We start from the raw sequence: 27,946 nt of genomic DNA on the forward strand, positions 1-27,946 counted from the left end.
AGTGTTTAAGGTGCCATGCACCCAAGTGCTTAGTTATGTGAAACATACTCTAAGTTTCCTATTAATTTAGAAAGAGAAGAAATGGGATGCATCAAAAAGTAAATAGCAAAGGCTGGATACACAAAGGTGTTTTAAAAAAAGAAAGTTGAGTAACTACTCATGGATGTTGTAGAAGATATCCAAGCATGCCTGTCCCAGAAAACTTCTCCAGTCTCTTTCTGGCTGACCCCCTGCTCCAACAAACAGGGGCCCAGAGGTGCTGAATTCCCTGCAGGGTGATCTATTTCAGCATAAAGGGAGCTGCACTCCTCAGGAAAGCAGAATCCTTGGGGGTGATCACACTGAGTGAGTGCTCTGAAGGGAGCTGGGAAAAGCAGGGTAGATGGGCTGGGCACAATAAATCCATGCACAGTAAGTATGGGTAGCTGACGAAAAGAAAACTGACAGTCTAGAAGGAAAGTAATATTGAAGCTTGGAACAGTTTCTGAGTCAAAGAATAGGCTGTCCACGGTCATGGTTTGGAGCATGAATAGCTCTCACTCTGAGAGTCTCTGGCTGTATTGTCTTGACATCGAGGTGCACATGGTGAAGTAAGAAAAACCACGGAGGAGGGAGGCCCAGATCTGAACCTTGAAGGATGGACAAGATTTGAATAAGTAGCAATGCATAGATCAACTTGAGTGATGAAGACCATCAACATAAAGCACGAAATGTCATAATTGTAGAAACAGAACACAGAAGTCTGAGGCCTTGTAAGAATAAATATTAGCCTTGACCTATAGATGGAGGTGAAACTGAACTTCGAGAATCTGTGGCTGAAGGCAGAGTTGTTCTAAGCAAAACCAGTTACACCAAACTCCCTTGGTGTGGCCTCTTTCCACCCCTTCATCTAGACATCTCTAACTTTCCTGTTTTTTCTTTCATTCTTCTGCCTCCTAAACCTGAGTTCAGAAAAAGAACCCACTGCCCTCTGTCCCATACTGTTTCATGCCAGATTTGGTCAATATACTTCTCTACCCTGGAGATATTGGCATTCCAAGTAATGTAATACTATAATTATTCCCTCTTATTTTATGGGACTTCTAGATTATACCCAACAAGTATAAGATATGTTTGGGGAAGAAGCTATATCCTTAGATATCCCTGAAATCCCTCCTCAAAGCCAGCTTCCTACTCTCTCTCTCCACCAGACTCTCTCTTCTCCTAAGAACATAAAATCTATGCCTAACAAAAACCCACATCTACAGATTTATGTTCTGGAGAAACAATTTTCCTGTCATTTGGGCCAAATCATGGTGGCACAACCTCTCAAGAACTTGTGTACATTTTTGGTTCAATCAGGTGTAGGAGATGTAATTCCTGAGCCATAATTCAGAGGATGCAGTAAAAAGAGTCTTCCAAAACAACCTCAAAAATCATTATCTTTCACTCTTGCTCTAGTTAGGGCTTTCTTCTTTGTGGTTTCTTTACCCTCCAGGCATAGACTGAAAAGAGTTGAAATGTACTGAACCCAAGGTAGAGTACATTCCATTGCATCTTCAGCACATAGATGTAAACACTAGAGCACATAATCACAGCTTCAAAAGACCAAACACCCTGCTTCCTCCTCCAGTGTCCACAATTTTCTGTTCATTAGATTTGAATCCCTCCATTATTAAGTAAAATGAATTGACCATTTTACTTTTTTAAAACATAGAATAGAAGAATTTAAATAGCAACTAAAGTTCAGAAATTTTAATGTTAAAAAAGATAGTATCATCTCAGTTGAAATACTAGTTATGATAGAACATTCCAGACCTCAGAACTAGAAAGTTAGCACTGAGGATGTCTCGTCGGGCCTTGAAAGTAACAGTTAGGAATGAAAACATTCAGTTGTCTAGGGAGCAATTTATGGCTGTGCTGCCCAGCTGGACAAGCTGATCTCCTATCAGTCAGTTTGCATGTATTTATCAAATATCTTCTTCATGCCAGAGCTGTGGTCTGGGTCCAATTACTGTATTTTTTTTAGAGTCCAAGCATGCCTCTATAAGGTACCATTTGTGGGTGAATGACCCAGTATTGAGGATAAGAGGGAAAGAGAGCCTTGAAAACAGTTTGGTAATGGAGTTGGGGTTTGGGTTCAAAAAGAAAGGCCACTCGGTTTCATATTGAAGAACGACGTTCACATTAAAGTTTGGATCAACTGAGAAACCTAAAAGTAATAAATCTACTTCTCATAGAAATAGACTGACTATATGGTATGGATACATGTTGTCACACACTCCGCTATATGTGTAAGCTGGTAATGACCTCATATCCAAAGCAGAAGCTAGCCAACGAGTCTTCCTCTCTGGAAGAAGGAAAGCATTAGTACCTTTGTCTGCAAACAAGTAGGCTGTATTTCTGCTGAACCAAGGTAACGAAAGCTTTACATCAACTAAATGCCCATCAAGAAGTGCTAACTGCTCACATAAGACATCTGCAACATCTCAAGTTAAGACCCAGTTGCTGAAATAATTTTCTGGCTTTTAGCATGTGATTTGCTGTTTGATTTAAAAATGAATTAACTAGTTAAGCTAAGGGATCATCAGGCAGAAGTCTTACCATATTTCTTATGAAGACAAGTGAAAGCTGTGTTTCTGTGCTAGAATTTAGGCAAAGAAGAGCAGCTTGAAGCTTAACTGAAGAATGCTCTGTCATAGAGTAGGCATGTGAATCCCAGACTGGCAGGTCTGCCTTGAAGATGGGCAGAACCCAGCACTTCTCTGGCCTGCTGCCAGACTGTGATTCATTGGCCCCCCAAGAAGTTATCTTATTCTACCTTACCTCTGTAACTCAGAGCTAAGATGAGCTCACTTAACCCTTCTTTGTTTTCAGGCAGGCCCACCTACTGATAATAGTGCTTTTCCAGTTCTGGAAATGAAAGCCCAGATAATAGGGTTTTCTGATGTACCACTTGCTTTCTTGCTAGATAATAAAGCTTATGGGTATTAGATACAGAAACAGTGGACTATCTATTTCTTAGGGGTTTTCTCCCCCACGCTGAAGGTAGCACAGAACAGATATTGAAGATACCTAATATGTTTTAGAAACTGAGACATCAGAATATAGGCCATGTCACAGAAACTAATGAACAGGGTGTTTTTCACTGAGTTGAAGCATTAATTAGATTCTTACAGTATTAGACATAAGGCCCTCCAAAGTGAACATTCTACATTGTGGTGAGCAAGATGGACAAGAAGGGATCAACATATAAAGACACAAGGCCTGCTACCCAGTGGTTTGGGGATGTGCTTACTGTAGCTGTTAAGAGAGAAACCATACATCTGATTCCAACAACATAAAACTAATAATTAACTGTCATTAATTTTCTCACCTGTAGCTGGAATTGGGTACAGAAATTTTTGAAAATGTTGCCTGTTTGATGTATGACACCCTGGATTGGAAGAGGCAGCACCAACACTACTTGGAAAGCATGCAGCTTATTAATATTCCACGAGTGGTTAGCGAGAAGCATATCTTGGAAGCCATGTTAGTTACTGAGGTAGGCACATCCTGGAATGTCTTCAGTGGGCTGAATGATTGACAGAACAACTTAATTTTTACATATGTAAAAAGTAAATACTTGTAGAAAGGAAATACTGCCTTCTGGGATTTAAGAGGTAAGGGTGGGATCAGGAAAGCTCCCCAAGCACAGCCTAAAGGGCACCTATGTGGTCAGGACTTTATGAAGCTTCCTAACTACCTGCCACGTTGATAGAACTCACTTTTCAATCCCTGACACAATAAATAACATTTGAAAAAGGAGGGATATTGATAAATTAATCACATGGTTTATTTAGCACCTAAAATCATGAACAAGACTCATCCTGTCTTCCTCATTGAGGCTGACCTTTAAAGAGGATGGTAGTCACATCAACAGTGGTTTCAACATAGCATGATGAGTACTGTGAGAACAGTCAGCTGGGGCGGCAGTAGAAACACTAAAAACATGGCACCCAACTTGATCTTGAGAGAAGCAGCGGGGAGAGAGGGAGGAGTCAGGAAAGCCTCACCCAGGAGGGTAAGTGATGTGGTGAAGACTACCTATGAACTGTCTCCAGGAAAGCCCGATGGGGGAAGAGACAGAATGGTATTCTCAAGAAGGGGCAAAGATGTTCCCAGATATAGGGCCAAACAAAAGAAGGGCATAAGGCATAAGCCAGGACCATGGGGTAGGTCTGTGCTCCCAAGTAGTATGTGCAAAATGGAGAACAACACCACGAACTTCTACTAAAGAGACAGGAGCAAGATGCCCTTTGGTGCTGCGTTAAAGAGTTTGGGTTGTATCCTGAAGGTGATGGGGAACCACTGATGGCATGATTCTGAGTCATCCAGGGACCAGTGCCATGTTTCCCTATCCCTTTCCTGGTGATTGCTCAATGGGCTCTGTTAGGGAAAACTGAAAAATGTCCAGTAACTATTAACTTCTTCAGACAAAGCCCTCTCACTGGATCCTAATATTAGCCAATGGTTTTGTGGTCTGAACGTAATCATACAATCTCAGAATCCTATCAGACCCCATCACACCAGCATTTGATGAAAGCATCTCTCATATGAATATCTCAGTCGTTTCTTTTGAATTCTTCTTTTAGCCTCCACAACCTGCTGCTCCAACTGCTGGCAAGAAGAAAGCACAGTATGAGGAAACTCAAGCCCCACCATCAGGCATGTATGAAACCTGAAGACCAACATTGTGAGCTAGGGCTTTAAGGAATACCAACTAGCCTCCATATTGCCTTCAGACATCCCTCCAACTACACATCCTGCACTTATGAGTGCATGGTCATAGTTTGAATTTATGAATCAAATGTTGATAGAAGAAATGGAGAACACATCTTAATTGAGCAATGATATATTGTATATTTTCATCATTTTCATGTATAGCTTTCATCTTCACAACTGAAGTAGATATGAGATATTACAATGACTTGCTGAATCCAGTTCCAGAAGAGTTCATCTCTGTGTCCCTGATACTGCACTGTATGCTGGAACAGGTAGGTGGATATATGCTGAGGTGGTTTTCCCAGGTGAGTCACCTTGTCAGTCACTTCAACTCTCTTTGCTTTGGGTTTTAACAATTTTAAAATACACACATAATACCTGAATGTGTTCTTCCTTATAAAGGTTAGAACATTTTAGATGGAACTAGTGTGCTTTGACCATCTGCTTTAATATCCTTTCTTTTGCTAGACTCTGGAACAATTTATATAACATTCCCTGAAGTTTTGGCAGACATAGCCTTGAAACTATCTGTGTGGTGTCATTTTTTTATTTATTTTTCAATTTACATCCAAGTTACCTAGCATATAGTACAATAACGATTTCAGGAATAGATTCCCGTGATTCATCCTCTATGTATAACACCCAGTGCTCATCCCAACAAGTGTGTTCCTTAGTGCCCCTCACCCATTTAGCCCCTCCCCCAACCCACAATCCCTCCAACAACCCACAGCTTGTTCTCTGTATTTAAGAGTCTCATGTTTTTCTCACTCCCTATTTTTATATTATTTTTCTTCCCCTCCTTTATATTCATCTGTTTGTATCTTAAATTCCACATATGAGTGAAGTCATATGATATTCTTCTTTCTCTGACTAACTAATTAGTTCCATCCACATTGTTGCAAATGGCAAGATTTCATTTTTTTTGATTGGCGAATAATACTTCATTGTATCTGTATACCACATCTTCTTTATCCATACATCTGTTAATGGGCTCTTTCCATACTTTGGCTATTGTCAATAGCAATACTATAAATATTGGGGTTCATGTGTCCCTTTGAAACAGCACACCTGTATCCCTTGGATAAATACCTAGTAGTGCAATTGCTGAGTTGTAGGGTAATCCTATTTTTAACTTTTTGAGAAAACTTCATACTGTTTTCCAGAGTGGCTGCAAAAGAGATCCTTTTTCTCCACATTCTCACCAACATCTATTGTTGCCTGAGTTGTTGACTTTGGCCATTCTGACTGTGAGGTGGTATCTCATGTTTGTTTGTTTTTTAATTTATTTTTGAGAGAGAGAGAGTGCGCGTGCATAAACCAGGGAGGGGCAGAGAGAGAGGGAGACACAGAGTCTAAGGCAGGCTCCAGGCTCTCAGCTGTCAGCACAGAGCCTGACATGGTGTGCTAATCCATGAAGCACGAGATCATGACCTGAGCTGGAGTCAGACGCTTAACCAACTGAGCCGCCCAGGCGCCCCTCATTGTGGTTTTAATCTGTGTTTCTCTGATAAGGCGTGATGCTGTGCATTTTTTTCATGTGTCTGTTAGCCATCTGGATGTCTTCTTAGGAAAATTGTCTATTCATGTCTTTTGCCCATTTCTTCACTGGATTATTATTTGGGGAGGGGTGTTGAGTTTGATAAGTTCTTTATAGATTTTGGATACTAACCCTTTATCTGGTATGTCATTTGCAAATATTTTCTCCCATTCTGTTGGTTGCCTTTTAGTTTTGCTGATTGTTTCCTTCGCTGTGCAGAAGGTTTTCATCTTGATAAGGCTCCAGTAGTTCATTTTTGCTTTTGCTTCCCTTGCCTCCAGAGTCATGTTGAATAAGAAGTTGCTGCAGCTGAGGTCAAACAGGTTTTTGTCTGCATTCTCCTCTAGGATTTTGATGGCTTCCTGTCTTACATTTAGGTCTTTCATCCATTTTGAGTTTATTTTTGTGTATAGTGTAAGATTTCATTTTTCTGCATGTCACTGTCCAGTTTTTCCAACACCATTTGCTGAAGAGACTGTCTTTATTCCATTGGATATTTATTTCTGCTTTGGCAAAGATTAATTAGCCACACATTTGTGGCTCTATTTCTTGGTTCTCTTCTGTTCCATTGATCTGAGTGTCTGGGTTGTTTGTTTGTTTGTTTGTTTGTTTTCTTGCTTGTCTGTTTGTTTTTGTGCCAGTACCACACTGCCTTGATGAGTAAAGTTTTGTAGTATATCTTGAAGTCCAGGATTGTGATGCCTCCAGCTTTGGTTTTCTTTTTCAGGATTGCTTGTGCTATTCAAGGTCTTTTCTGGTTCTGTACAAATTTTAGGATTGTTTGTTCTATCTCTGTAAAGAATGCTGGTGTTATTTTGATAGGGATAATTTTGAATATGTAGATTGCTTTGGGTAGTATTGGCATTTTAACAATATTTGTTCTTCCAACCCATGAGCATGGAATATTTTTCCATTTTTTGTGTATGTCTTCTTTAATTTCTTTCATAAGCTTTCTATAGTTTTCTGTGAATAGATTTTTCACCTCTTTGGTTAAGTTTATTCCTAGGTATTTTATGGGTTTTGATGCAATTGTAAATGGGATTGATTCCTTGACTTCTCTTTCTGTTGCTTCATTCTTGGTATATAGAAATGCAACCAATTTCTGTGGATTGATTTTATATTCTGTGACTTTGCTGAATTCATGGATTAGTTCTAGAAGTTTTTTTGGTGGAATCTTTTGGGTTTTCCATATAGAGTATCACATCATTTGCAAAAAGTGAAAGTTTGACTTCCTCCTTGCTGATTTGGATGACTTTTATTCCTTTGTGTTGTCTGATTGCTGAGGCTAGGACTTCCAATACTATGCTGAATAACAGTTGTGAGAGTGGACATCCCTGTCATGTTCCTGACCTTAGGAGGAAAGGTCTCAGTTTTTCCCCATTGAAGATGATATTAGCAGTGGGTCTTTCATATATGGCTCTTATTATCTTGAGGTATGATCCTGCAATCCCTACTTTCTTGAGGGTTTTACCAAGAAAGGATGCTGTATTTTGTAAAATGCTTTCTCTGCATCTATTGAGAGGATCATGTGGTTCTTGTCCTTTCTCTTATTGATGCGATATACCACATCAGTTGTCTTGCAGATATGGAGCCAATCCTGTATCCCAGATATAAATCCCACTTGGTCCTGGTGAATAGTTCTTTTAATGTATTGTTGGATCCGGTTGGTTAGTATCTTGCTTTTTTAAAATATTTTTATTTATTATTGAGATAGAGAGAAACAGAAAATGAATGGGGGAGGGGTAGATAGAGAGGGAGACCCATAATCTGAAGCAGGCTCCAGGCGCTGAGCTGTCAGCACAGAACCCAAGGTGGGGCTCAAACCCACAAACTGTGAGATCATGACCTGAGCTGAAGTTGGACGCTTAACTGACTGAGCCATCCAGGTGCCCCACCAGTTGGCTAGTATCTTATTGAGGATTTTTGCATCCATGTTCACCAGGGAAATTGGGCTGTGGGGTCATTTAGTGGGGTCTTTGTCTGGTTTTGGAACCAAGGTAATGCTGGCTTCACAAAATGAGTTTGGAACTTTTCCTTCCATTTCTATTTTTTTGGAACAGCTTCAAAAGAATTGGTGTTAACTTTTCTTTATGTTATAAACATTTAACAAAATTTTTGGTAGAATTCCCCTGGAAAGCCATCTGGCCCTGGACTCTTGATTTTGAGGGGAGATTTTTGATTACTAACTCAATTTCTTTACTGGCTATGGGACTTTCAAATTTTCTATTTCTTCTTATTTCAGTTATGGTGGTTTTTGTTTCTAGGAATTTGTCCATTTCTTCCAGATTGGCTAATTTATTGGCATAAAATTGTTCCTAATCTCTTACTGTTGTTTATATTTCTGTGGTATTATTTATAATCTCTTCTCTTTCATTCTTGATTTTATTTATTTGGGTCCTTTCCTTTTTTTTTTTTTTTCTGATTATACTGGCCAGGGGGTTATCAATTTTGCTAATTCTTTCAAAAACCTGGCTCCTGTTTTCATTGATCTATTCTACTGGGGTTTTAAAAACTTATTTAGAAAACATTAAATCCTGCTCTAATATTTATTATTTCCTGTCTTCTGCTGGTTTTGTTTTTTATTTGCTGTTCTTTTTCTAGCTCTTTAGGTTGAGTGTCTGAGACCTTTCTTCCTTCTTTAGGAAGGCCTGGATTTCTATATACTTCCCTCTTATGATGACCTTTGCTGTGTCCCAGAAGTTTTGGACTGTGGTGTTATCATTTTCATTGGCTTCATGAACTTTTAAGTCCCCTCTTTAATTTCGTGGTTAGCCCATTCATTTTTTAGTAGGATGTTCTTTAGTCTCCAAATATTTGTTGTCTTTCCAATTTTTTTCTTGTGGTTGATTTTGAGTTTTGTAGTGATGTGGTCTGAAAATATTCAGAATATGATCCCGATCTTTTTGTACTTTCTGAGGGCTTACTTGTATCCCACTATGTGTTCTAATCTGGAAAATGTCCATGTGCACTCAAGAAGAATGTGTATTCTGCTGCTTTAGGATGAAATGCTCTGAATACATCTGTTAAGTCTATCTAATCCAGTGTGTCATTCAAAGCCATTGTTTTCTTGTTGATTTTCTGTTTAGATGATCCATCCATTTCTGTAGGTGGGGTGTTGAAGTCTCCTACTATTATGGTATTATTATCAATGAGTTCCTGTATATTTGTGATTAATTGAGTTATATATTTGGGTGTTCAATGTTGGGGGCATAAATGTTTACAATTGTTCAGTTTTCTGGGTGGATGTACCCCTTAATTATGATATAATGCCCTTCTTAATCTCTTGTTACAGTCTTTATTTTAAAATCTAGGGCGCCTGAGTGGCTCAGTTGTTAAGCATTCAGCTTTGGCTCAGGTCATGATCTCACGGTTCATGGGTTCTAGCCCCACATTGGGCTCTGTGCTGACAGATAACTCAGAGCCTGGATCCTGCTTTGGATTCTGTGTCTCCCTCTCTCTCTGACCCTCTCCTGCTCACATTGTCTTTCTCTGTCTCTCAAAAATAAATAAAAAACATTAAAATTTTTTTTTTAATTTTAAAAATCTAGATGGTCTGTTATGCATTTGGCTACTCTGGCTTTCGTTTGGTGACCATTTGCATGATAGATTGTTCTCCATCCCTTACTTTCAATTTGAAGGTTTATAGGTCTAAAGTGGGTCTTTCATAACAGCATATAGATGGATCTTGTTTTCTTATCCATTCTGTCACCCTATGTCTTTTGATTGGAGCATTTAGTCCATTGACATTTAGAGTGAGTACTGAAAGATATGAATTTATTGCCATTGTGTTGCCTGTAGAGTTGGAGTTTCTGGTGGTGTTCTCTGGCTAATCTTTGTAGCTTTTGGGTTCTTTTCCCTCAGAAAGTGCCCCTTAAAATTTTTTGCAGGACTGGTTTAGTGATCACAGACTCCTTTAGCTTTTGTTTGTCTCAGAAACTTTTTAATCTCTCCTTCTATTTTGAGTGAAGCCATGCTGGATGAAGAATTCTTGGCTGCATGTTTTTCCAATTCAGCACATTGAATATATTCTGCCACTCCTTTCTGGCCTGCCAAGTTTCTGTGGATAGGTCTGCTGAGAACCTGATCTGTCTTCCCTTATAGGTAAGGACTTTTTTTTCCTTGCTGCTTTCATGATTCCTTCCTTGTCTGTTTCATGAATTTGACTATGATATGCCTTGTTGACGGTCGGTTTTTGTTGAATCTAATGGGAATTCTCTGTGCTCCCTGGATTTTTATATCTATGTCTTTCCCCAGGTTAGGAGTTTTCTACTATGATTTGCTCACATAAACCTCCACTCCTTTTTCTCTCCTTCATCTTCTGAGAGCCCTGTGATTTGGATGTTATTCTTTTTTAATGAGTCACTGAGTTCTATAATTCTTATATTGTGCTCTTTTGCCTTAGTGTCCCTCTTTTTTTTCTGCTTCATTATTCTCCGTAAGTTTGTCCTCTATATCGCTGATTCACTGCTCTGCTTCACCCATCCTTGCTGCCGTGGCATCCAATTGAGATTGCATCTTATTTATAGCATTTTTAATTATGTCCTGACTAGATTTTACTTCTTTTATCTCCACCAAAAGAGATTCTATGCTTTTTTCAACTCCAGATAATATTCTTATTATCATGATTCTAAGTTCTGGTTCAGACATCTTGTTTGTATCTGTGATAAGTCCCTGGCTGTCATTTCTTCTTGTTCTTTTTGGGGGGCTGAATTTTTTGTTTCATCATTTTGGAGGAAGCAAAAGAATTATTTTATTAAATTATTTTTAATATTTAAAGAATTTATTTTATTAAAAAATAAAAATTAAAAACAAAAAAAATCAAAGGATGCTAGATCCTAGGTGTGTTTCAGTCTGGTTGTTGAAAAAGCTGGATAGAATAGAGGAAAAAGGGAAAAAAAAGAAAAGGAGGAAATGGAAAATATTTGAACATTTATAAGAATGAGTACAATAAAATAGAATAAAATTAAATGATGAAAGTAAATTATAATTTTGAAAAATTACCAAAAAATAAAAAATATAGTAGAAGAAAATTAAAGAAAAATCTTTTTTATAAATACAGAAAATAAAAATAATTTTTTATCTTTCTGTTTTCAAGAATAAGAAAAGAGGGGCTCCTGGGTGGCTCAGTCGGTTAAGCGTCCAGCTTCAGCTCAGGTCATGATCTCATGGTTTGTGGGTTGGAGCTCCGCATCGGGCTCTGCTGACAGCTATCTCAGAGCCTGGAGCCTGCTTTGGATTCTGTATCTCCCTCTCTCACTGACCCTCTCCTGCTCACACTGTCTCTCTCCGTCTCTCAAAAATAAATAAAAGAAATAAAAATTTAAAAAAAAAGAAAAGAGAAAAAATTTTTTAATGGATGGACCAGTGAACAGAATGAAATACAATTGAAATTATATCCATTTTCCCCTAAAAGTCAAACTATGAAATACTTTATAGTCTATAAACTAAGCAGGCAGAGAGACTTGTGTTTCTCAGAAGTGCACTTGACACAGTTGGACGGGGCTTGGCATAAAGGCTCCATTCTCCACTGGATGGCGCTGCTTAACTTACTGGGGTGGAATGTTGTGTGCAAGCATGGTGTATGTGCATATGTGGTAGGGGTGAAAATGGAGTCACCCAAACTACCCAGTCTCTAGTATCAGAACTATGTGCTCTCACCCACTGGCAATCAAGCACCCCTCCTTTGTCTTTGGTTTCTGCCCACTCCCCACTTCTACACCATCCATGACCAAGCTATCAGTGCTGCTACCAGGTAGTACCTCTCTCCCAAGTTTTTTCTCAGATGTGGCTGTTTCCAAACCCCTCACTTCTGAGGGCCCTGCAGCTTTGATGCACTCTGCCCCCCTGGGGGAGGGTATTGCCAAGCAACAGCAAGGTGTCGGCCTGCTGCCCCCAGGAATGTTCCTGCAATGACACCACCGTAGATGCCCAGAGACTGTGGCTGGGTGCCACCCTGCCCCAGAAAAAGTTCATGTAATCATGTAGCAGTAGTGTTTCAGGGATTATGCTAAGTCACAACACACACCTGGTGCCAGGCTTCACTGCCCCTTAATGTCCTTGTCCCAACATTAGCAAACATGACTGTTCTCCAGGTCCCACTGGGACCTTTGCCTTGTGGGAAAGCTACACCACCTCTACCAAATGTCCTCTCAGCAGGGATACCACCAAGGACCCCTGGGACCTTCTCCCTTGCCACCAGAGCTCCACCAAGTATCCTCCTGTGGAGTTTCAGACTCTGCACTCCGCTGTTTATTGAGTCTTAATGATATTGAAACTTTCTCCTTTCTCCTTTCTCTCTGTTTTATTAAGTCCCTTATGGGTGTTTCCACTCTTTCCCTTTCTCTCCAGCTGCTTTTGAGGGGAGTACTTTTCCTATACTCTCCCTGCTCTCTCCGTCCTCTCTCCACAAGCAAAAACAGCTCCCTTCCCCCCGCAGCTTCTCTCTCCTCCAGTTCACCTCTCCGCACTGCATACCTGCCAAGTTCTCTGGTTCAGGTTATGCAGATTGTTGTGCAAATCCTCAGATCAGTGTTCTAGATGTGCAGGATGGTTTAGGGTTGATCTGGCTGTATTTCAGGGAGGAGAGAAGCAAAAAACTTCCAGGCTGCTCTGCCATCTTGGCCCCTCCCTCCTGTGTCTGGTATCATTTTAATGGATGAGAAAGAGGAAGTACACAGGTCGTCAATGGTCTTTATCCTTACATTTTCTTTTATACTTGTAGGTTTAATCAGGTTTTTCTCTTTTTGAGGCCAATTTTAATCATTAGTATTTTTAAATAAACATCTCCATTTTATTTGCATCTTTAACATCATATAAAGTTCTTTATTCTCTGTGTGTTTTAAAATTTCCTTTGCATCTGGTTATGTTCCTTTTCTTGATCCCCTGTCTCTTTCTTGATCATAGTTGTCAGTGGTATATTTATTGTATTGGTCTTTTCAAAGAACTAGCATTTTGTTTCATTGACCAACTCCTTTCTGCTTTTTGTTTAATTAAGTTCTTCATTTAACCTTATTAAATTCCTTCTACTTTCTTTGAGTTTATTTTGTATTTCATTTAAATTGAAAGCTTACTTCATTTATTTTTAGGCTTTTTGCTTTACTTAAGGTTACACATTTTCTTTTGAGTATTTCAATTTATTCAGTTCTAAATCTTTTAATTTCCATTGTTTACTGTCAGTTCCTAATTTTATTGCGTTATGGTCAGTAAACCTGGTCCTCATGTTAAAAAATATTTTTTAATTTCCTGGGCTTTTTGTGTGATCTGATATATGTAGTCAATTCTCTTCTATATGTGTTTGAAGAGTTTTTATAACTTAATTCATTTAATCCTTAAAACAACCTTATAAAGCAGAAACTATTTTTGTTCCCCATTTTACAGATAAGGAAACTGAGGCATAATTAGGTTAAGTAACTTGTCCAGTGGTAAGTGTCAGAAATTAGTTTTAAACCCAGTTAATCTGAGTGGAGAAGTACTTGGATGGGTTCACTTTGTTGTCTTCTTCCTCCTAATGTTGCTCATAAATGTGATGTCAATCAGATACTTTTTTCTTTGTAGGTATTTTTTTTTTCTGGCAGCTATTAGAGTTTTCTCCTTATAATTCATAACACAAGACTATGTCCAGGTATGGCTTTGTTTGTTTTATCATTGTCATTAATGATCTAAAGGATTATAATGCAGTTTCCTCTTACCTTCTGAATATTCTAAAAATTTCTTACACTAGCCCATAAAGGCCCTAAAAATATGGTCATGGGTTGATCTGTCATCTCATCTCTGGCCCCCCAAAACTACACACACACACACACACACACACACACACACACACACCCTTGTCATCCATATAGGTCTTCTGGGTTTTCCTCAAATATGTATTTAATTCCACCTTAGCTTTTTACTCCAACTCCTCTTCCTAGATACTGTTGCACCCACATGTCTGCCAGGTGGATATTCCTTGTCTGTCATTCCCCGGTGGAAATGGCATTCCATAGTCTTTCTCCCACCATCTGATCTAAAGGAATCCCCTGACAACACAGAGTGCTTGTTACCATATCACTTTGTGTAATCTTCTTATCAACAACTGCTCTTCTTAAAATAACTTATTTTCTTTGTGTCTTACCTTCCTCCCCTCACTAGAATATAAGCTCCATGCAACCAGGAACCTAACTCTAACCTTGTTCACCACCATATTCCCACCACAAAATAACCATGCCTAACCCATTGCAAACACTGAATATATATTCGCTGACTTAAACATATCCTTGGCGTGTCTGAGTGGCTCAGTTGCTTGAGTGTCCGACCCTGGATTTGGCTCAGGTCATTATCTCACCATCGTGAGATAGAGCCCTGCATTAGGCTCTATGCTAATGACACAGATCCTGCTTGGGATTCTCAGTCTCCCTCTCTCTGCCATTCGACCCCCCCCTGAAAGAAAAACGTTAAATAAGTAAATACACGTATCCTCAAATACTATTTTTTCTATTAATCTATCCATTTGTTAGATGGATGTTGGAACTTCTGATTTTTCTTCCTGTTTTTTTCATTTTCTATCAGTTTTATCTTTTGGGGAATGCCAGCTTCACTTCCAACTAATTCATTCTTCAATGGAGTCCAGTCTACTATTGAAGTTTTTCCTCAACAGTAAATGTTTTTAATTGACAAACTCTCCAATTTATTTTTACAACTGCTTGTTGTTGTCCTCTGTACACAGATGTAACACATTCCTTTATCCTTCTGAATATTCAAATGTTTATTTTAAAGTCCCTTTTAGAGTCCATCAACTTTTACCTCCTGTATACGTTTTTATGTATGTTGACTGCTTAGATAAGCACACTCACAGTTGTCTTTCATTACCCCAGAACGTTTCTGGAACGTTTGTGAAAGCTGCAAAGCTCTCTAGATCTTTCAGTCATTTTATTTATCTTCGTCTTTCTCAGCCCAAAGCAACAGACGTGTATTAACCACCTGCTAGATTTCAGGCACCAACTGAGGACCTCAGTGCCTCATACATGAAGGGACCCAATCAGAATACATGTTGATTGAAAAAGTACTAATAATGGGGTGGGGAAAGTTGAAACATAAGAGGAGTGAGATAGAATTTCCCAAGACAGAATATTAGAGTTTGACATTTCAGAGGTAGAATGGTTTTGAGTGGTCTTTTGTGATTGGAGTGGATGCGAGAGACAATCGAAGATAGAAAGTGGAAACATGAGTGGCTCTTTTAAAAGTAAGGAGTTGACAAAGGTGATGGATATGAGGCTATTTTGTTACTCATCTATAGCAGTGGTTTTCAGCAGCAGCTGATTTTGCCTCCTAGGGGACATTTGTGTCTGGAGATATTTTGGTTGTCCCAATTAGGGGGACGCTACTGGCATCAAATGCGTAGCGGCCAGGGATACCACTGAACGTTCTCCATTGCACAGAACAGAACCCACGACAAGTAACTGTCGAATTCAAAACGTCTTAAGTTCCAAAGTTGGGAAACTGTGTAAAAGGATGTGAAATCACAGAGGATGATTGCAGGATTTAAGGTGACAACAAAAGCTGTAATTTAGGTGCCTACCTTGATTACATTTCAAGTCCTTGTGTTTACTGTGTAAAAGTGAACAAACCATTTAATCTTTCTAGATTTCCCCATATAAAGGGGACTATTACCCTTGACTGATCTCACCATCCATCATTATCTTGAAGAAGGAAGCATGACTTGACTTGAACCCAGTTCCTCCCAGTCAGTAGCCTTGGGCTTGCACCAATCACTAACTTACTCACCCTAGCCCTTCCTCTATAAAATTAAGATAATACCTACTCTACAATGTTGCTGTCATGCTTAAATGAGATAATGCATGAGAAGCTGCCCCATACAGTGCTTGGCACATCATAGGCACTCAGTAAATACTCAACACCCTTGAATCCAAAGGGTATGTGAGCAGTTTTGAGTGCTTTCAGAGAAAGAGCAAATTATTAAAAAAAAATTCTCATATTGTTATTTTGGTTTCTGTCTTAGTAAATTTTCCTCTTTACCATTTGTGTTTAGTGTTATCTATTTTAATGCAGACATTAAAATTGTATCTACTTTAGTGCCTGGATTAAAATCATGTTCCCTTTCGTTTTGGTAATCACTGCTGATTACACTGCCACTTTGTGTTGTTGCTGTACATTATGGTGGAAACCGCCTTGTTGTTACTGTATCAGTAAAGAACTGACCCTTAAACCAAATCCTTCCACCTGTTCATTTTAACAGGTCGTGGCAACTGAAAAAGACCTCGTCCCGCCCAGTCTGGTGCAGCCGCCTCCCAGAGCAGATGGCTTGGACCACAGAATCGCAGCTCATATTGTGTCCATCCTGCCCTCCCTCTGTCTCACAGAGAAGGAGAAAAAGGTCAGATGGCATGAGCTTTCCAAAGAGTTTGCATGCTTTGAAAAAGTATGGATTTTCAGGGATGCCTGGGTGGCTCAGTCGGTTAAGTGCCAACTTCAGCTCAGGTCATGATCTCACGGGTTTGTGGGTTTGAACCCGGCACCGGGCTCTGTGCTGACAGCTCAGAGCCTGGAGCCTGCTTCAGACTCTGTGTCTCCCTCTCTCCCTCTCTCTCTCTTTCTGCCCCTCCCCCACTTGTGCTCTTTTTCTCTCTGTCTCTTAAAAATAAATAAATGTAACCAAAAACTTTTTTTAAAGTATGCATTCTCTTTTTAAGTCAGTGTATTTCCATTTGAATAGAATCTCCATGAAACTTTCTTATTTGAAGAAGAAAATGAAAGCAGAGCAATGCCCAAAGGCCCTCTCATCTTGAACTATCATGATGCACATGCCCACAAGAAATACTCACTGAAGGTAATAAAACTGTATTACCCTGAGGAGAAGTAGTGCAAGAAAGCCCATTAGTAATTATTCAGTTGAAGAAATTGCAATTCAATGGTGTCACCAATGCTAATTAAAAGTAACATTCAAAGTGCTTACAATGGGAGACCTCAGAAAATAGAGACACAGAAGGGAGCAAAGAAAACTTGCCTATTTATAAAGGCCCGATTAACCATTGAATTGATGATGAGTGCACCAGGCACCAGGATGGCTTAGTCAGTTAAGTGTCTGACTTTGGCTTGGGTCATGATCTCGCGGTTCATAGTTAGAGCCCTGCCTCAGGATCTGCTGACTGTGCAGAGCCTGCTTGGGATTCTCTCTTTCCCTCTCTCTTTTTGCCCCTGCCCTATGTGCACTCAGTCTCTCTCTCAAATACGTAACCTTTAAAAAAAATTGTTTTGGGTGCACCAAATTCACATTAAAAACTTATAGTCATTGGCTTTAAATATCTCACTAATGTGCAAAACTAGCGAAGGCCAAAGAAGAATCCCAGAAGGGAGAGAAGAATATATATGAGACCTTGACAGTTTGACACAGTGAATGAAGAATCCATCATTTCTGTACACCAGGAACCTCTGGCAAAGTGAGAACGAGCTTTTTTTTTGACCTTCAGCAAAATACCAACAGTTTGTCTTCCCCAATTACCATTGATTTCCCCTGTTCCCAAATAATGAGAGCGAAGGTATCAGGTTTTGCCTTCTCCATATGCATAAGGCACTTGACAGCTTACTCTAATGTCTTCTGTCATGTTGCTCTTTTTCATCAGGACCAAAAGAATTTCGACCCAGTTCAAATTGAGCAGGAGATGCAGTCCAAGTTGCCACTGTGGGAATTCCTTAAATTCCCTCTGCCCCCACCGTGGAATAGCACGAAACGTCTAGCTACAATTCATGAGCTCATGCACTTCTGTACAAATGGTGAGTACGTTCTTTGTCTCTGCTTCGACTCATTCATTTATGGTCAAATGCACTTCTTAAGATTACACCCCCATTTGCAAAAAGTATTTCGATTACTTAAGGACCCTTCAGAGGCTGAGGTGGGAGTTTATTTTCTTACATTGAATAACGTCATTAGCAATAGCATGATAGTCCTGATGCATAACGTTCTTCAAGTTCATACACTGAGTTTTCTTTCCACCATGTTTCCATGACAAGAATAATCTGCTCCTTTCTTCCGTCTCCCCTCTCCCTACCCCCGTGCCCTCCTCCTTGGCATCATTGGAGAAGACATGATGATCCCTGTCTGAGGTAAGAGCACAGAGTAAGGAGCCCCCTAGCGGTGTGGTGCTGCAAGTGTGTCCATTCAGGTTAACCTCCTCTCACAAGGGGAGGGGCCCTTTTAGCTCTTGAAGGTAATTTCGAGAATCTAAAATCAGCTTCTCATTGCAGAATTCACTGAGATTTCAGACACAATCATTTCCTTAAAAATCCTTATTTCCACGTGAGGTAATCTTCAGATAGATTCCTACTTATAAGAAGGAATATGAAATTGCACAGACAGCTTCTTTAGACAAGAAAGCATTTGACCCAAAGAAGAGAAAAGCACCTCAGTTTCTCCCTTAAGCAAATCATGAAATATTTTCATCTCGATTTCTTCTTTAACTTTTAAGTAAGCCTAATAATAGAAAAAAAAAATCTTCTTCCTTGTCCTCATGGAAAAGTAGGGGATAGCTTACTGGACTGGGTATGTGGAGAATGCTGTTGACATAACCACTCTCTTCTTGATGTTCCTGAGAACATCTGTCCTTTGCCTATGTCCTGCCACACTCCGCCCTTCCTTCTGCCTGTGGTCTGACTCCATTCTCTCTCTACCTCGTCCTACACACAGCACAGAATTCTTGGGTCTGTTGCCACCATTGCAGCTTCATACATATCCCACTCACGAGTTTCATCCTAACCCTTTCTTCTCTTTTCTTCCCTCCTTCGGCACTTCATACTCAACAGATCCAAAACCAAACTCTTGACCCGCTCCCCGCAACTTTCTCCCTTCACAATCTTCCTTATTTTAGTAAATGGCAACTATTTTCTTCCAAAACCTTGCAAGTCAACCCTGATTCCTTTTTTCTTCTTATGCCCCATGACCAGTCCCATCACATCCTTCCCTGATGCCAGCCCAGTCCACCATCGCCTGTCACTTGGGCTATTTCAATAGTTTTCCAGTTCTACAGCCTTTCAACTTTTTACCTGGCCTTTTCTTCATGCAGTCATTGGAATCAACCTTCTAAAATGCTAGTCAGACCATGAGCCTTCTTAACCCTAAATTCCCTAGCGGCCATCCATGTCACTCAAAGTACAATCGAAACTGTTCTGCCACCCACATTTTGAGCTCATCACTTGTTGAGCTCACGTTGTTCCACTCCATCCTATCTACGTTGGCCTCATTGTGATTCCTTGAACATATTGGTCACCTCACTACCTCAGGATCTTTGCACTTACTCTTTCTCCTGTGTCTATCACTTTTTCTCTCAGATATTCACAGGATTTGTTCTCCCACTTGTTTCATATTTTTGCTTAATTGTTCAGAGCGTTTTACTCTATGTTATAGAAAAAAGAAGCCCCTCCCTAATCACTGTCCCTTTCTATCCCCTCACCTGGCTTTATCCTACTTATCATCTCTGATGTGGTATACACTTATCTGTTTACCCTGCTTCTGGTCACCAGAATGGATACTCCATAAGATCAGTTCACCGCTTAGTGTACTGCTGTGGCCCCAGGCTTTACTATAATCTGTGACAACTAATATGTGCTCAAAAGGTATTTGCAAAATGAATGAATGAGCAAACTTTCCCTAGTTCTGTAACTTTTACTTCTTCCCTGTTTCTCTTTTGAACTTCCTCATGATTTTTCCAAAAGAACTGTGTCCTTAGTTCTGTTGGAGAAAAAGTGGAGGTTACCCCAGAATCACTGATCTGCCACAATCATTTTACTTTTCCTCATTGAATCCCATGATTATTTGCTAATACCTACCTCCTACCACTCCAGTTTGAACTTCTAAGGTTCAAGAGTGCAAGAACGAAGTCTTTTCTTTGAATCCAAGGCACCTATGACAAGGCCTGATGCATAGAAAACAAACAATGAGCGAGCAGGCAAGTGAGTAAGTGAATGGATGAATAAATACAGTAAGAGAATAAAAGCACAAGTGGATAGGGCCAATTGAAAGCTGATAACCTTTGAAGTACAATTATTTTCATCCACCAATTCAAGTGGGTGAAAAAAGGCCATTTCTGAGCCCTAAGGATCAGTAAAACCTACTGAATATAATGGCGTATGTTAGACACAGTGAGTAGGGGGTTTTTGTTTGTTTGTTTGTTTCAAATGATAACAGTAGCAAAGGTGCTTTTGCTTAAAAATGATAAGTTTTGGGGGCACCTGAGTGGCTCAGTCAGTTAAGCATCGATTTCACTTCAGGCCATGATCAGGTTTATAAGTCTGAGCCTCATATTGAGCTCTGTGCTGACAGCTCAGAGCCTAGAGCCTGCTTCAGATTTTTGTGTCTCGCTTTCTCTCTGCTGCTCCCCCTCTCATGCTCTCTCTCTGTCTCTCAAAAATAAATAAACGTTAAAAAATTTTTTTTAAATAATAAGTTTTAAACATATTCAACCAATATGGTACCCTGGAGAATCCATGTGAATTAATACTAATACTAATACACCTAATACTGATTAAACTCTGAAGCAGTTTGTGAACATTATCTTGGTAGATTTTATCTTGGCTGTGTAGCTTTCTCATTATTCGGTACTATTGACATTTGTTGCAGAATGGTGGAGCCCATGTGTGAAGTCACATCAACACCGTCATGCTCTGACTACCCTGTCACTGCAGTGGACAGACCCTCCTGTAGCCCCTTTGTCAGCCCTGCACCATGGGGTAACCAGAGCACTTCAGGCAGCATAGTTCTTGCTTTCTTACAGAAGTCTTGAGCTGGAATGAAGTAGAACGGGCCTTCAAAGTGTTTACTTTTGAGAGCCTGAAACTCTCTGAGGTTAATGAAGAAGGAGTTCTGATGCCTTCTGAGATGACGTATGGAACAGATTCTGAGATGTTCAGCATACCTTGGGACAGTCCTGCCGGATTTGCTCGACAGATAAGGCAGCGCTATCTCATGAAAATGAGTACCCAAGAGGACAAACCCCAAGCAGGTACCATGCAGGAGGGAGCCAAAAGCATCCTTCCATTTTATGAATGTTTGTGTCTAATGGATTCTCTTTAAACTGACTAGATACTGAAGCCAAAGACAGAATTTTATTTGTGGCTAAGAATTGGCCAATGTTGGTGCAGGAGGATGAGGTCGGTAAAGAACCTTCAGATCCTAGTTGGTCTGAGTCTAACAAAATGAAGCAGTGTGACCCAAACAGTAAGGAACCTTTAGATTCTGATAATATAGAGCTGTCAGAGCAGGGGACCAGCTTAAGGACTCAGTACCAGTCTAGGCCTTCAGGTGAGTAACTCTGTGTGTGTGTATGTGTGTGTGTGTGTGGACACTGTTATAGAATGTATTAATCCAAAAAATGATTCAAGATATATTAACACTCATATGTGTAATTCAAGAAACACAACAGAAGAACATAAGAGAAGGGAAGGAAAAATAAGGTAAAAACAAAGAGGAAGGCAAACCATAAGAGGCTCTTAAATACAGAGAACAAACTGGGGGTTGCTAGAAGGGTGCTGCGGGGGGATGGGCTAGATGATGATGAGTATTAAGGAGGGCACTTGCTGGGATGAGCACTGGGTGTTATCTGCAAGTGATGAGTCACTGGGTTACACTCCTGAAACCAATACTACAGTGTATGTTAACGAACTTGAATTTAACTAAATAAATTTAAAATTAAAAAAAGAAGCATTATCTAAATTTAAATGCCTCCCTGTTGAAAGTTGAAAGATTATTTCATATCTAAGTTATTTGGTTAATTAAACTTTGCTACTGAGTGAGTTCTTGTTTTTAAAATATCCTAAGGCCTGTTAGTTCACTCTTACCTTAGTAAATACCGTAAAGTGAACATAATTAAATTTTCCGTCTTGGTATTTCATAGGGTTACTGTGAGTAGATGAAAAATTACTTAAAACTTACCTGCAATAAGATAGTGAACTGCCTACTACAGACCTTGGTACAAAATCAATGCTATAAACACTTGTATCCAATATTACATTGGAGATGCTAGCCAACTCAGTAAGGCAAGAAAAAGAGAGGAAAGTGTAAGATTTGAAAAAGAAGAAACAAAACTGTTACTATTTTTAAATACTGTGTATGTAGAAAACCCAAAATGATCCACACAAAACATGAGGATTAATATGGTAATTTAACAAGGAGGTCATGGTTATGGAAGGACACACATAAGATGTCTGCAGTGCTGGGGCTTTTCTCTGTCATTATTCATTATACTAAGCATTTCCGTTCTATGTACTTCTCTGCTTGTGTTATAATTCATAATTGTAAAAAGCAGTAGGCAAAAGTTAAGTGGTCAGTGCCACAAGAGAACAGGTTTTAAGTTAGTATTTTTCCAAACATTTATTTATTTACTTTCAGAGAGAGAGAAACATCACAAGCAGGAGAGGGGCAGAGAGAGGGAGAGAGAGAATCCCAAGCAGGCTCCACACTGTCAGCACAGAGCCTTAAGTGGGGCTTGGTCTCACAAACCATGAGATCATGACCTGAGCCAAAATCAAGAGTTGGACAATTAACCGACTGAGCCCCCCCAGGAGCCCCAAGTCAGTATTGCCATTTTCATTTACTTAGGTGAGGGTAAAAGAGGAAGTCATGGATAGAGTAGAATTAGGGAAAATCTGATTGCCAATTAGTAGAGCAGATAAGTGAGGGTGAACGGGACAGAGAAAGGAAGGAGATAATATTTATTTAATAATGTCCTGTTATATTCTAAGCACTATGCTAATACATTTCACATATATTAACTAGTACTTGATGTAAACCTCAAGTCTATGAGTGAGATACTGTTATCCCAATTCTAAAGACAAGGAGTTGAAGACCAGAGGGATTAAGTAACTTGTTCAACTCTGTACAAGTAAGAAATCAGGATTCCAACAGAGAGCTAACTCCAAACCAATGTGTCTTGTGGCTTCCTCAGCTCCAGAAATTTCTTGTCTAGGGGCTTAGCCGTACTCATGGTCTCTTCTTCATGCTGATCCTTAACCTGATTTTGTTACTGTTGGGTCTTTCTTCCCCAAAGAGTTGATTTCCTATTTCTCTGTTCTAAGTACCATTACATATTAGCCTAGCTCACAAAAATAATTAAGCCAAATGAATGAACCTGGGACATTAAGGCATTAATGCATCCTGTGGGAATGTAAATGTATGACAGAGAAGTTGTTTTGTGTTAATATGGATTCAGAATAGCCCAGGAGAGACGTAAGGCCTGAGGGGTTTTTTTCTTTGTGTTTTGTTCTTCCCTTTAGAAGAGCAACTGATGTATAGTTTCCTTCAGGCCACGTTTGCCACCTGGTGGTCAGACCATGTAAATTGGCGTTCCAAATCCAGGTGAAATGTAGATGATTTAAGCAACTCTAAATCTGAAGGGCTAAAAGTGCTATAATGTATAGTGTATCCTAGAGATAGAGCAATCTTGAGAGCTGAACCCCCACAACCGATAAAGGATCCTACAAGGTGTATGTTGACCCTCATCAAGGAACTGTTAGGTGAGGGTAGCTGAGCCTCGGTGCCCCACAGTGGCTGCGTGTCTAAGGGAATTTGTTATTGTTGATGGTGCATCCCCCCCACACTCGCAATCCTACTTCTAAAGCAGCCACCACTTGAAATCGTTTTAAACAAAGCATGTATTTCCTGTTCCATGTTCATGTATTTCCTGGTAGCAGGAATGTAAGATGTAGCATTAAATACATATAAAAACCTGTTCCTGGATGTGAAGAACTGAATATCTGTGCTTTTCTTAACCAAACACTGGATTTCCATCTGAGACTGTTTTTGAACTTGACAGGGCCTATTGGATATTTATGAAAAACCTGAGAGTTGATAACCATGAGGCTATGGGTTTAGATGTGCCCTCTATGCTTGTTGGGTGTTTTTTTAATAAAGTAACTGCTTTGCAGAGGGATCTTGTTATCTCTAAAGTAAAACAGATTAGGAAAGCTGTTTTTCAAAGGGATGAGAAAGCATCCATTTCCAGATGTGTCACAAACTACTGAATCACACTGTCAAAGGATTATGGGGTTGAAGGCAGAACCAGAAAGAAAAAAAAGATTTTTACTCTACTATTAAATAAAGAGTTCAGGTTTGTTTTAGAATGTTCTTTCCTTTGACAAAATAACTGATGCACACTTTTTTAGAACATATTTTCTAAACTGGAGACTTTTTCCGCTGGATCCTTAGACACAGGAGGGAATATCAAATCTCCTGGAAATCTGGCAGACCACAGAATAGAATAATTTTTATTCCACAGATTTCATATCAATTGCTTCAGGGACGCAAGGGACATCATGGTCTATTTAGAGTTATAGTTGGCCTGAGTTTTCTCCTGAGTAGATGTATTTATATAAATACTGAACTGAATTGACTTTATAGTTTTCTTCTAAATCAAAATGGAACATTCATGCCATCACCTTCGCCAGCCTAAGGCAAGATGAATCTAGTAGCAAAAATGTAAGTAGCTATGCTCCTAAAAGAAAGAAAAATATTGGTCTGTCCTTGGTACACATGACTGACTACTCCAGCTAGAAGCATAGATACAGTTCTCTTCAGCACAGAATGAAGCCGAATCTCATGCTTACCCCCCAATAAGCTATTGTTTGGGGTTTCTTCCACAGTTCTTTTCTCTCTATGGCTTTAGATACATTTCCAGTTTTGTTATATGATATGGATCTTCCTCATTCAATCAAAACAAACTGCACTGAAGTCTTACCATGTGCCAGGCACTCGGGATACAGTTACAGAAAATAAGATCAAGATCTTATTCCCCAGGAATTCACTTCCAAGATGGAGAGATAGACACAAATACATATTATCAGACACTAGTAAATGCCACGATTAAAAATACGACAGGCTAAAGGGCAGAAAGGTTCTTGAGGAGATGACACTGGAGCAACAATATAATTGAAGTAAAGGTTTGAACCAAGTGATTATGTAAAGGCAAAGCATGACAGAACAAAAGGCAAGTGCAAGAACTTTAAGACACAGCAAACAACCTGGGGAGTCTGGAGAGGAAAGAGCAAATGGAAGTGGAAGGGATGTGCTTGGAGAGTGAAGGTGAGACCATTTATATGTGACTATATACAGATTAATTTGCTGTTGTTCTACAGGGGATTAAAAAGCCAGGTTGGCTCAGTTTCCAGCACTGTCACAAATATGTTACCACAAGATTCATCATCCACTCCATTTCTTTGACCAAACTGGGAATATGCTATATAGTGTATCCGTTTCTATGTGAGAGATTCAGAAACACAAGAGCTATAGTTTAATCAGCAAATATTTACAAATCATAAAGGTAAAGGTACATTTTTAGAAATGAGGGAGACAGTTTGAAGGCAGAATTATATGATTTAGGAATGTATCACAGAGGAAGCTGGGTACTTTTCCAAGGGTTTAGTATAACTTTTCTAGGTAGACACTGATTTAGAATTATTGACACGAACACCTTTTTGGAGGCATGAAACATGCCTTTCAGGAATTACCTTTTCAGCACAGAAACATAGATCATACGGGCAACAAAAAGGCCCAGCACTGACAAAGGCAAGAACAAAGCCGAAACACAACTGGATGTTGGTGTCTTTGATTTACAGAACAGACCACGAACAATGAGATCAAAGATGAAGCAGTCACAAAGGCTGATCCTCTTGAAAAGGTAAGGAATTGTTTTCCTATCAGTGTAGATATGAGTAAGATGATCTGAGAAAACTGACCCAGAGTGAGAAACACACACACACACGCACGCGCACACACGCGCACGCGCACACACACACACAAAGGAGATGCTTAGCAGGGGAAAGAAGGGGATTACTCAGACATCCTCACACCAGCTCCAACTGGAGAGAAAGGAGTTAATTTCACTAGCGGCTTAAGCAGCACTTCCAAGCTCCATGCTCCTCTCTAGACAGTGTGGCTTGGCAGCCTCACAAACACCTGCTGACCATACAGCCATGTAGAACTGATGCTGTCTTGAAGTGAGTTCAGAAAACCTGCCTATAATTGCTAACAGGACTCAGAAGAGTATAACCTAACAATAAAAATATTTAGATTATGTTGCCCATAAAAAAAAAACTCAAAGGCATACTCTTTCTGGCAGCAGCTCTCCTAAAATGTTGCCATATGGATTTATACATATGCAGATTTCCCCAATTAGATGGAGTACATGCTAGTTGGTCGATGGAGTCCAAGAGGGCTCCATTTGGACTTGGACAAATTAAAGCTGAAATTGTACTCCTATGATTTTTTAGAAACCCAAGAAGATGACTGTGGAAGCAGAGTTAGAGGACATAAAGAAAACGCAACAACGCAGTCTAATGGACTGGAGTTTCACTGAACATTTTAAACCAAAAGTTCTGCTTCAGGTATTAATGGGCTGTGAGTCTCCAGGAGATGGTTGGACAGGTCTGGGGAGTCGTGGTATGATTTAGAACGGTTCACTTCTAGGTCACTCTCTCAGATCAGTTCTGATCAATATTCCAATTTACTTCAGCTACAAAATGAATGTATTCCCAGATCGAGCTCCTCATGTCCAGGGAATCTCCATCCAAAGGGATGTTTTTATAAAATCTTGTAAGAAGAAAGGAAATAGACATGACTGGTGCACATATTTTCTACGAACAAAAGTAAGGCACGACGGGAAAGCATTCTTATTTCTCCCATATTGCCTATCAGTTCTACGAAGTTTTCACTACATTTCCAAGTATTTTCTGATTCAGTTTACAGGCCAATGGAACCTGTGATAGCTAGTGTTTATTGCACACTTATCATAATGCTGGCAATGATTGGTATTTGCTCATTTAATCCTTGCAAGAATCCTTTGAAGTAGAAGTCTATGTAAATAATAGGAAATTGAGACACCTTGACCAAGAATAACTTTTGCCCAAGGTCACATGGCTAGCAAGTGAGAGAAGCAGGATATGAACCAAAGAAATCTGGCCCCAGAACTTTTGCTTATGCAAAATAACAAGTAACCCTACATTTTCTGTGTATGCATTTTGTGCACAAACCTGTACTTGTTTTTATCTTTTTAATTTTAACTTTACTGACATCAAAGTTTTACATCCACATATATTTTTAAATGTTTATTTATTTCGAGAGAGAGCTCATGCAAGGGTGGGGAGGAGCAGAGACAGAGTCTCAAGCAGCCTCTGCTCTGTCAGCAAAAAGCCTGCCGGGGGCTCCATCTCATGACCTGGGAGATCATGCCCTGAGCTGAGATCAAGAGCAGGGCATTTAACTGAGTCCTCCAGGAGCCCCTCCCTCCACACAGATTTAAAGCCAGAAAGTTCTGTAAAGAGTCTTATGGAGAAATAGCAGCTCCTTGCTCATCCCCATCCCTAAATTTTCAGAGGTAAAAATCTTCAAGGCATTTCCAGGTTTCCTTTGTTACTTAACTGAGTATCCCATAATACCAAGTATACTTTGTTTAGTTTTAGTTTTGGTGGGGCATCACCATCAACTGATTCTTGAGAAAATAGCAGCCAGCCCCCGATCTGGTGTGTACATGTGTGTGTGAACACACACAGACACACAACTACACACTCACTCATTCACTCCTACACGTACACTAACACTTCTTGCCATTCTCTAACCCTGTTAACTATATCATCATTTTGTTTCACTCAATATTCAATATTTACCTCATTTCATTTTTATAAATGTTA

At 39.6% G+C, this 27,946-nt stretch overlaps 1 protein-coding gene across 1 annotated transcript in view; it reads left to right on the forward strand.

Annotated features, from left to right (window-relative positions):
• SPAG17 (sperm associated antigen 17) overlaps nucleotides 1-27,946 on the forward strand; it is a 224,761-nt gene that overhangs the window by 82,054 nt on the left and 114,761 nt on the right. The window contains exons 8-17 of the mRNA XM_029945849.1: nucleotides 3,362-3,523; nucleotides 4,614-4,686; nucleotides 4,903-5,015; nucleotides 16,515-16,652; nucleotides 16,992-17,105; nucleotides 17,899-18,049; nucleotides 21,043-21,270; nucleotides 21,351-21,569; nucleotides 25,877-25,938; nucleotides 26,531-26,644. Coding sequence (XP_029801709.1) covers nucleotides 3,362-3,523; nucleotides 4,614-4,686; nucleotides 4,903-5,015; nucleotides 16,515-16,652; nucleotides 16,992-17,105; nucleotides 17,899-18,049; nucleotides 21,043-21,270; nucleotides 21,351-21,569; nucleotides 25,877-25,938; nucleotides 26,531-26,644 — 1,374 coding nt within the window. The remainder of the gene's footprint in view (nucleotides 1-3,361; nucleotides 3,524-4,613; nucleotides 4,687-4,902; nucleotides 5,016-16,514; nucleotides 16,653-16,991; nucleotides 17,106-17,898; nucleotides 18,050-21,042; nucleotides 21,271-21,350; nucleotides 21,570-25,876; nucleotides 25,939-26,530; nucleotides 26,645-27,946) is intronic.

This window comes from Suricata suricatta, chromosome 8 (genome assembly GCF_006229205.1).
Source record: "Suricata suricatta isolate VVHF042 chromosome 8, meerkat_22Aug2017_6uvM2_HiC, whole genome shotgun sequence".
NCBI lineage: Eukaryota > Metazoa > Chordata > Mammalia > Carnivora > Herpestidae > Suricata > Suricata suricatta.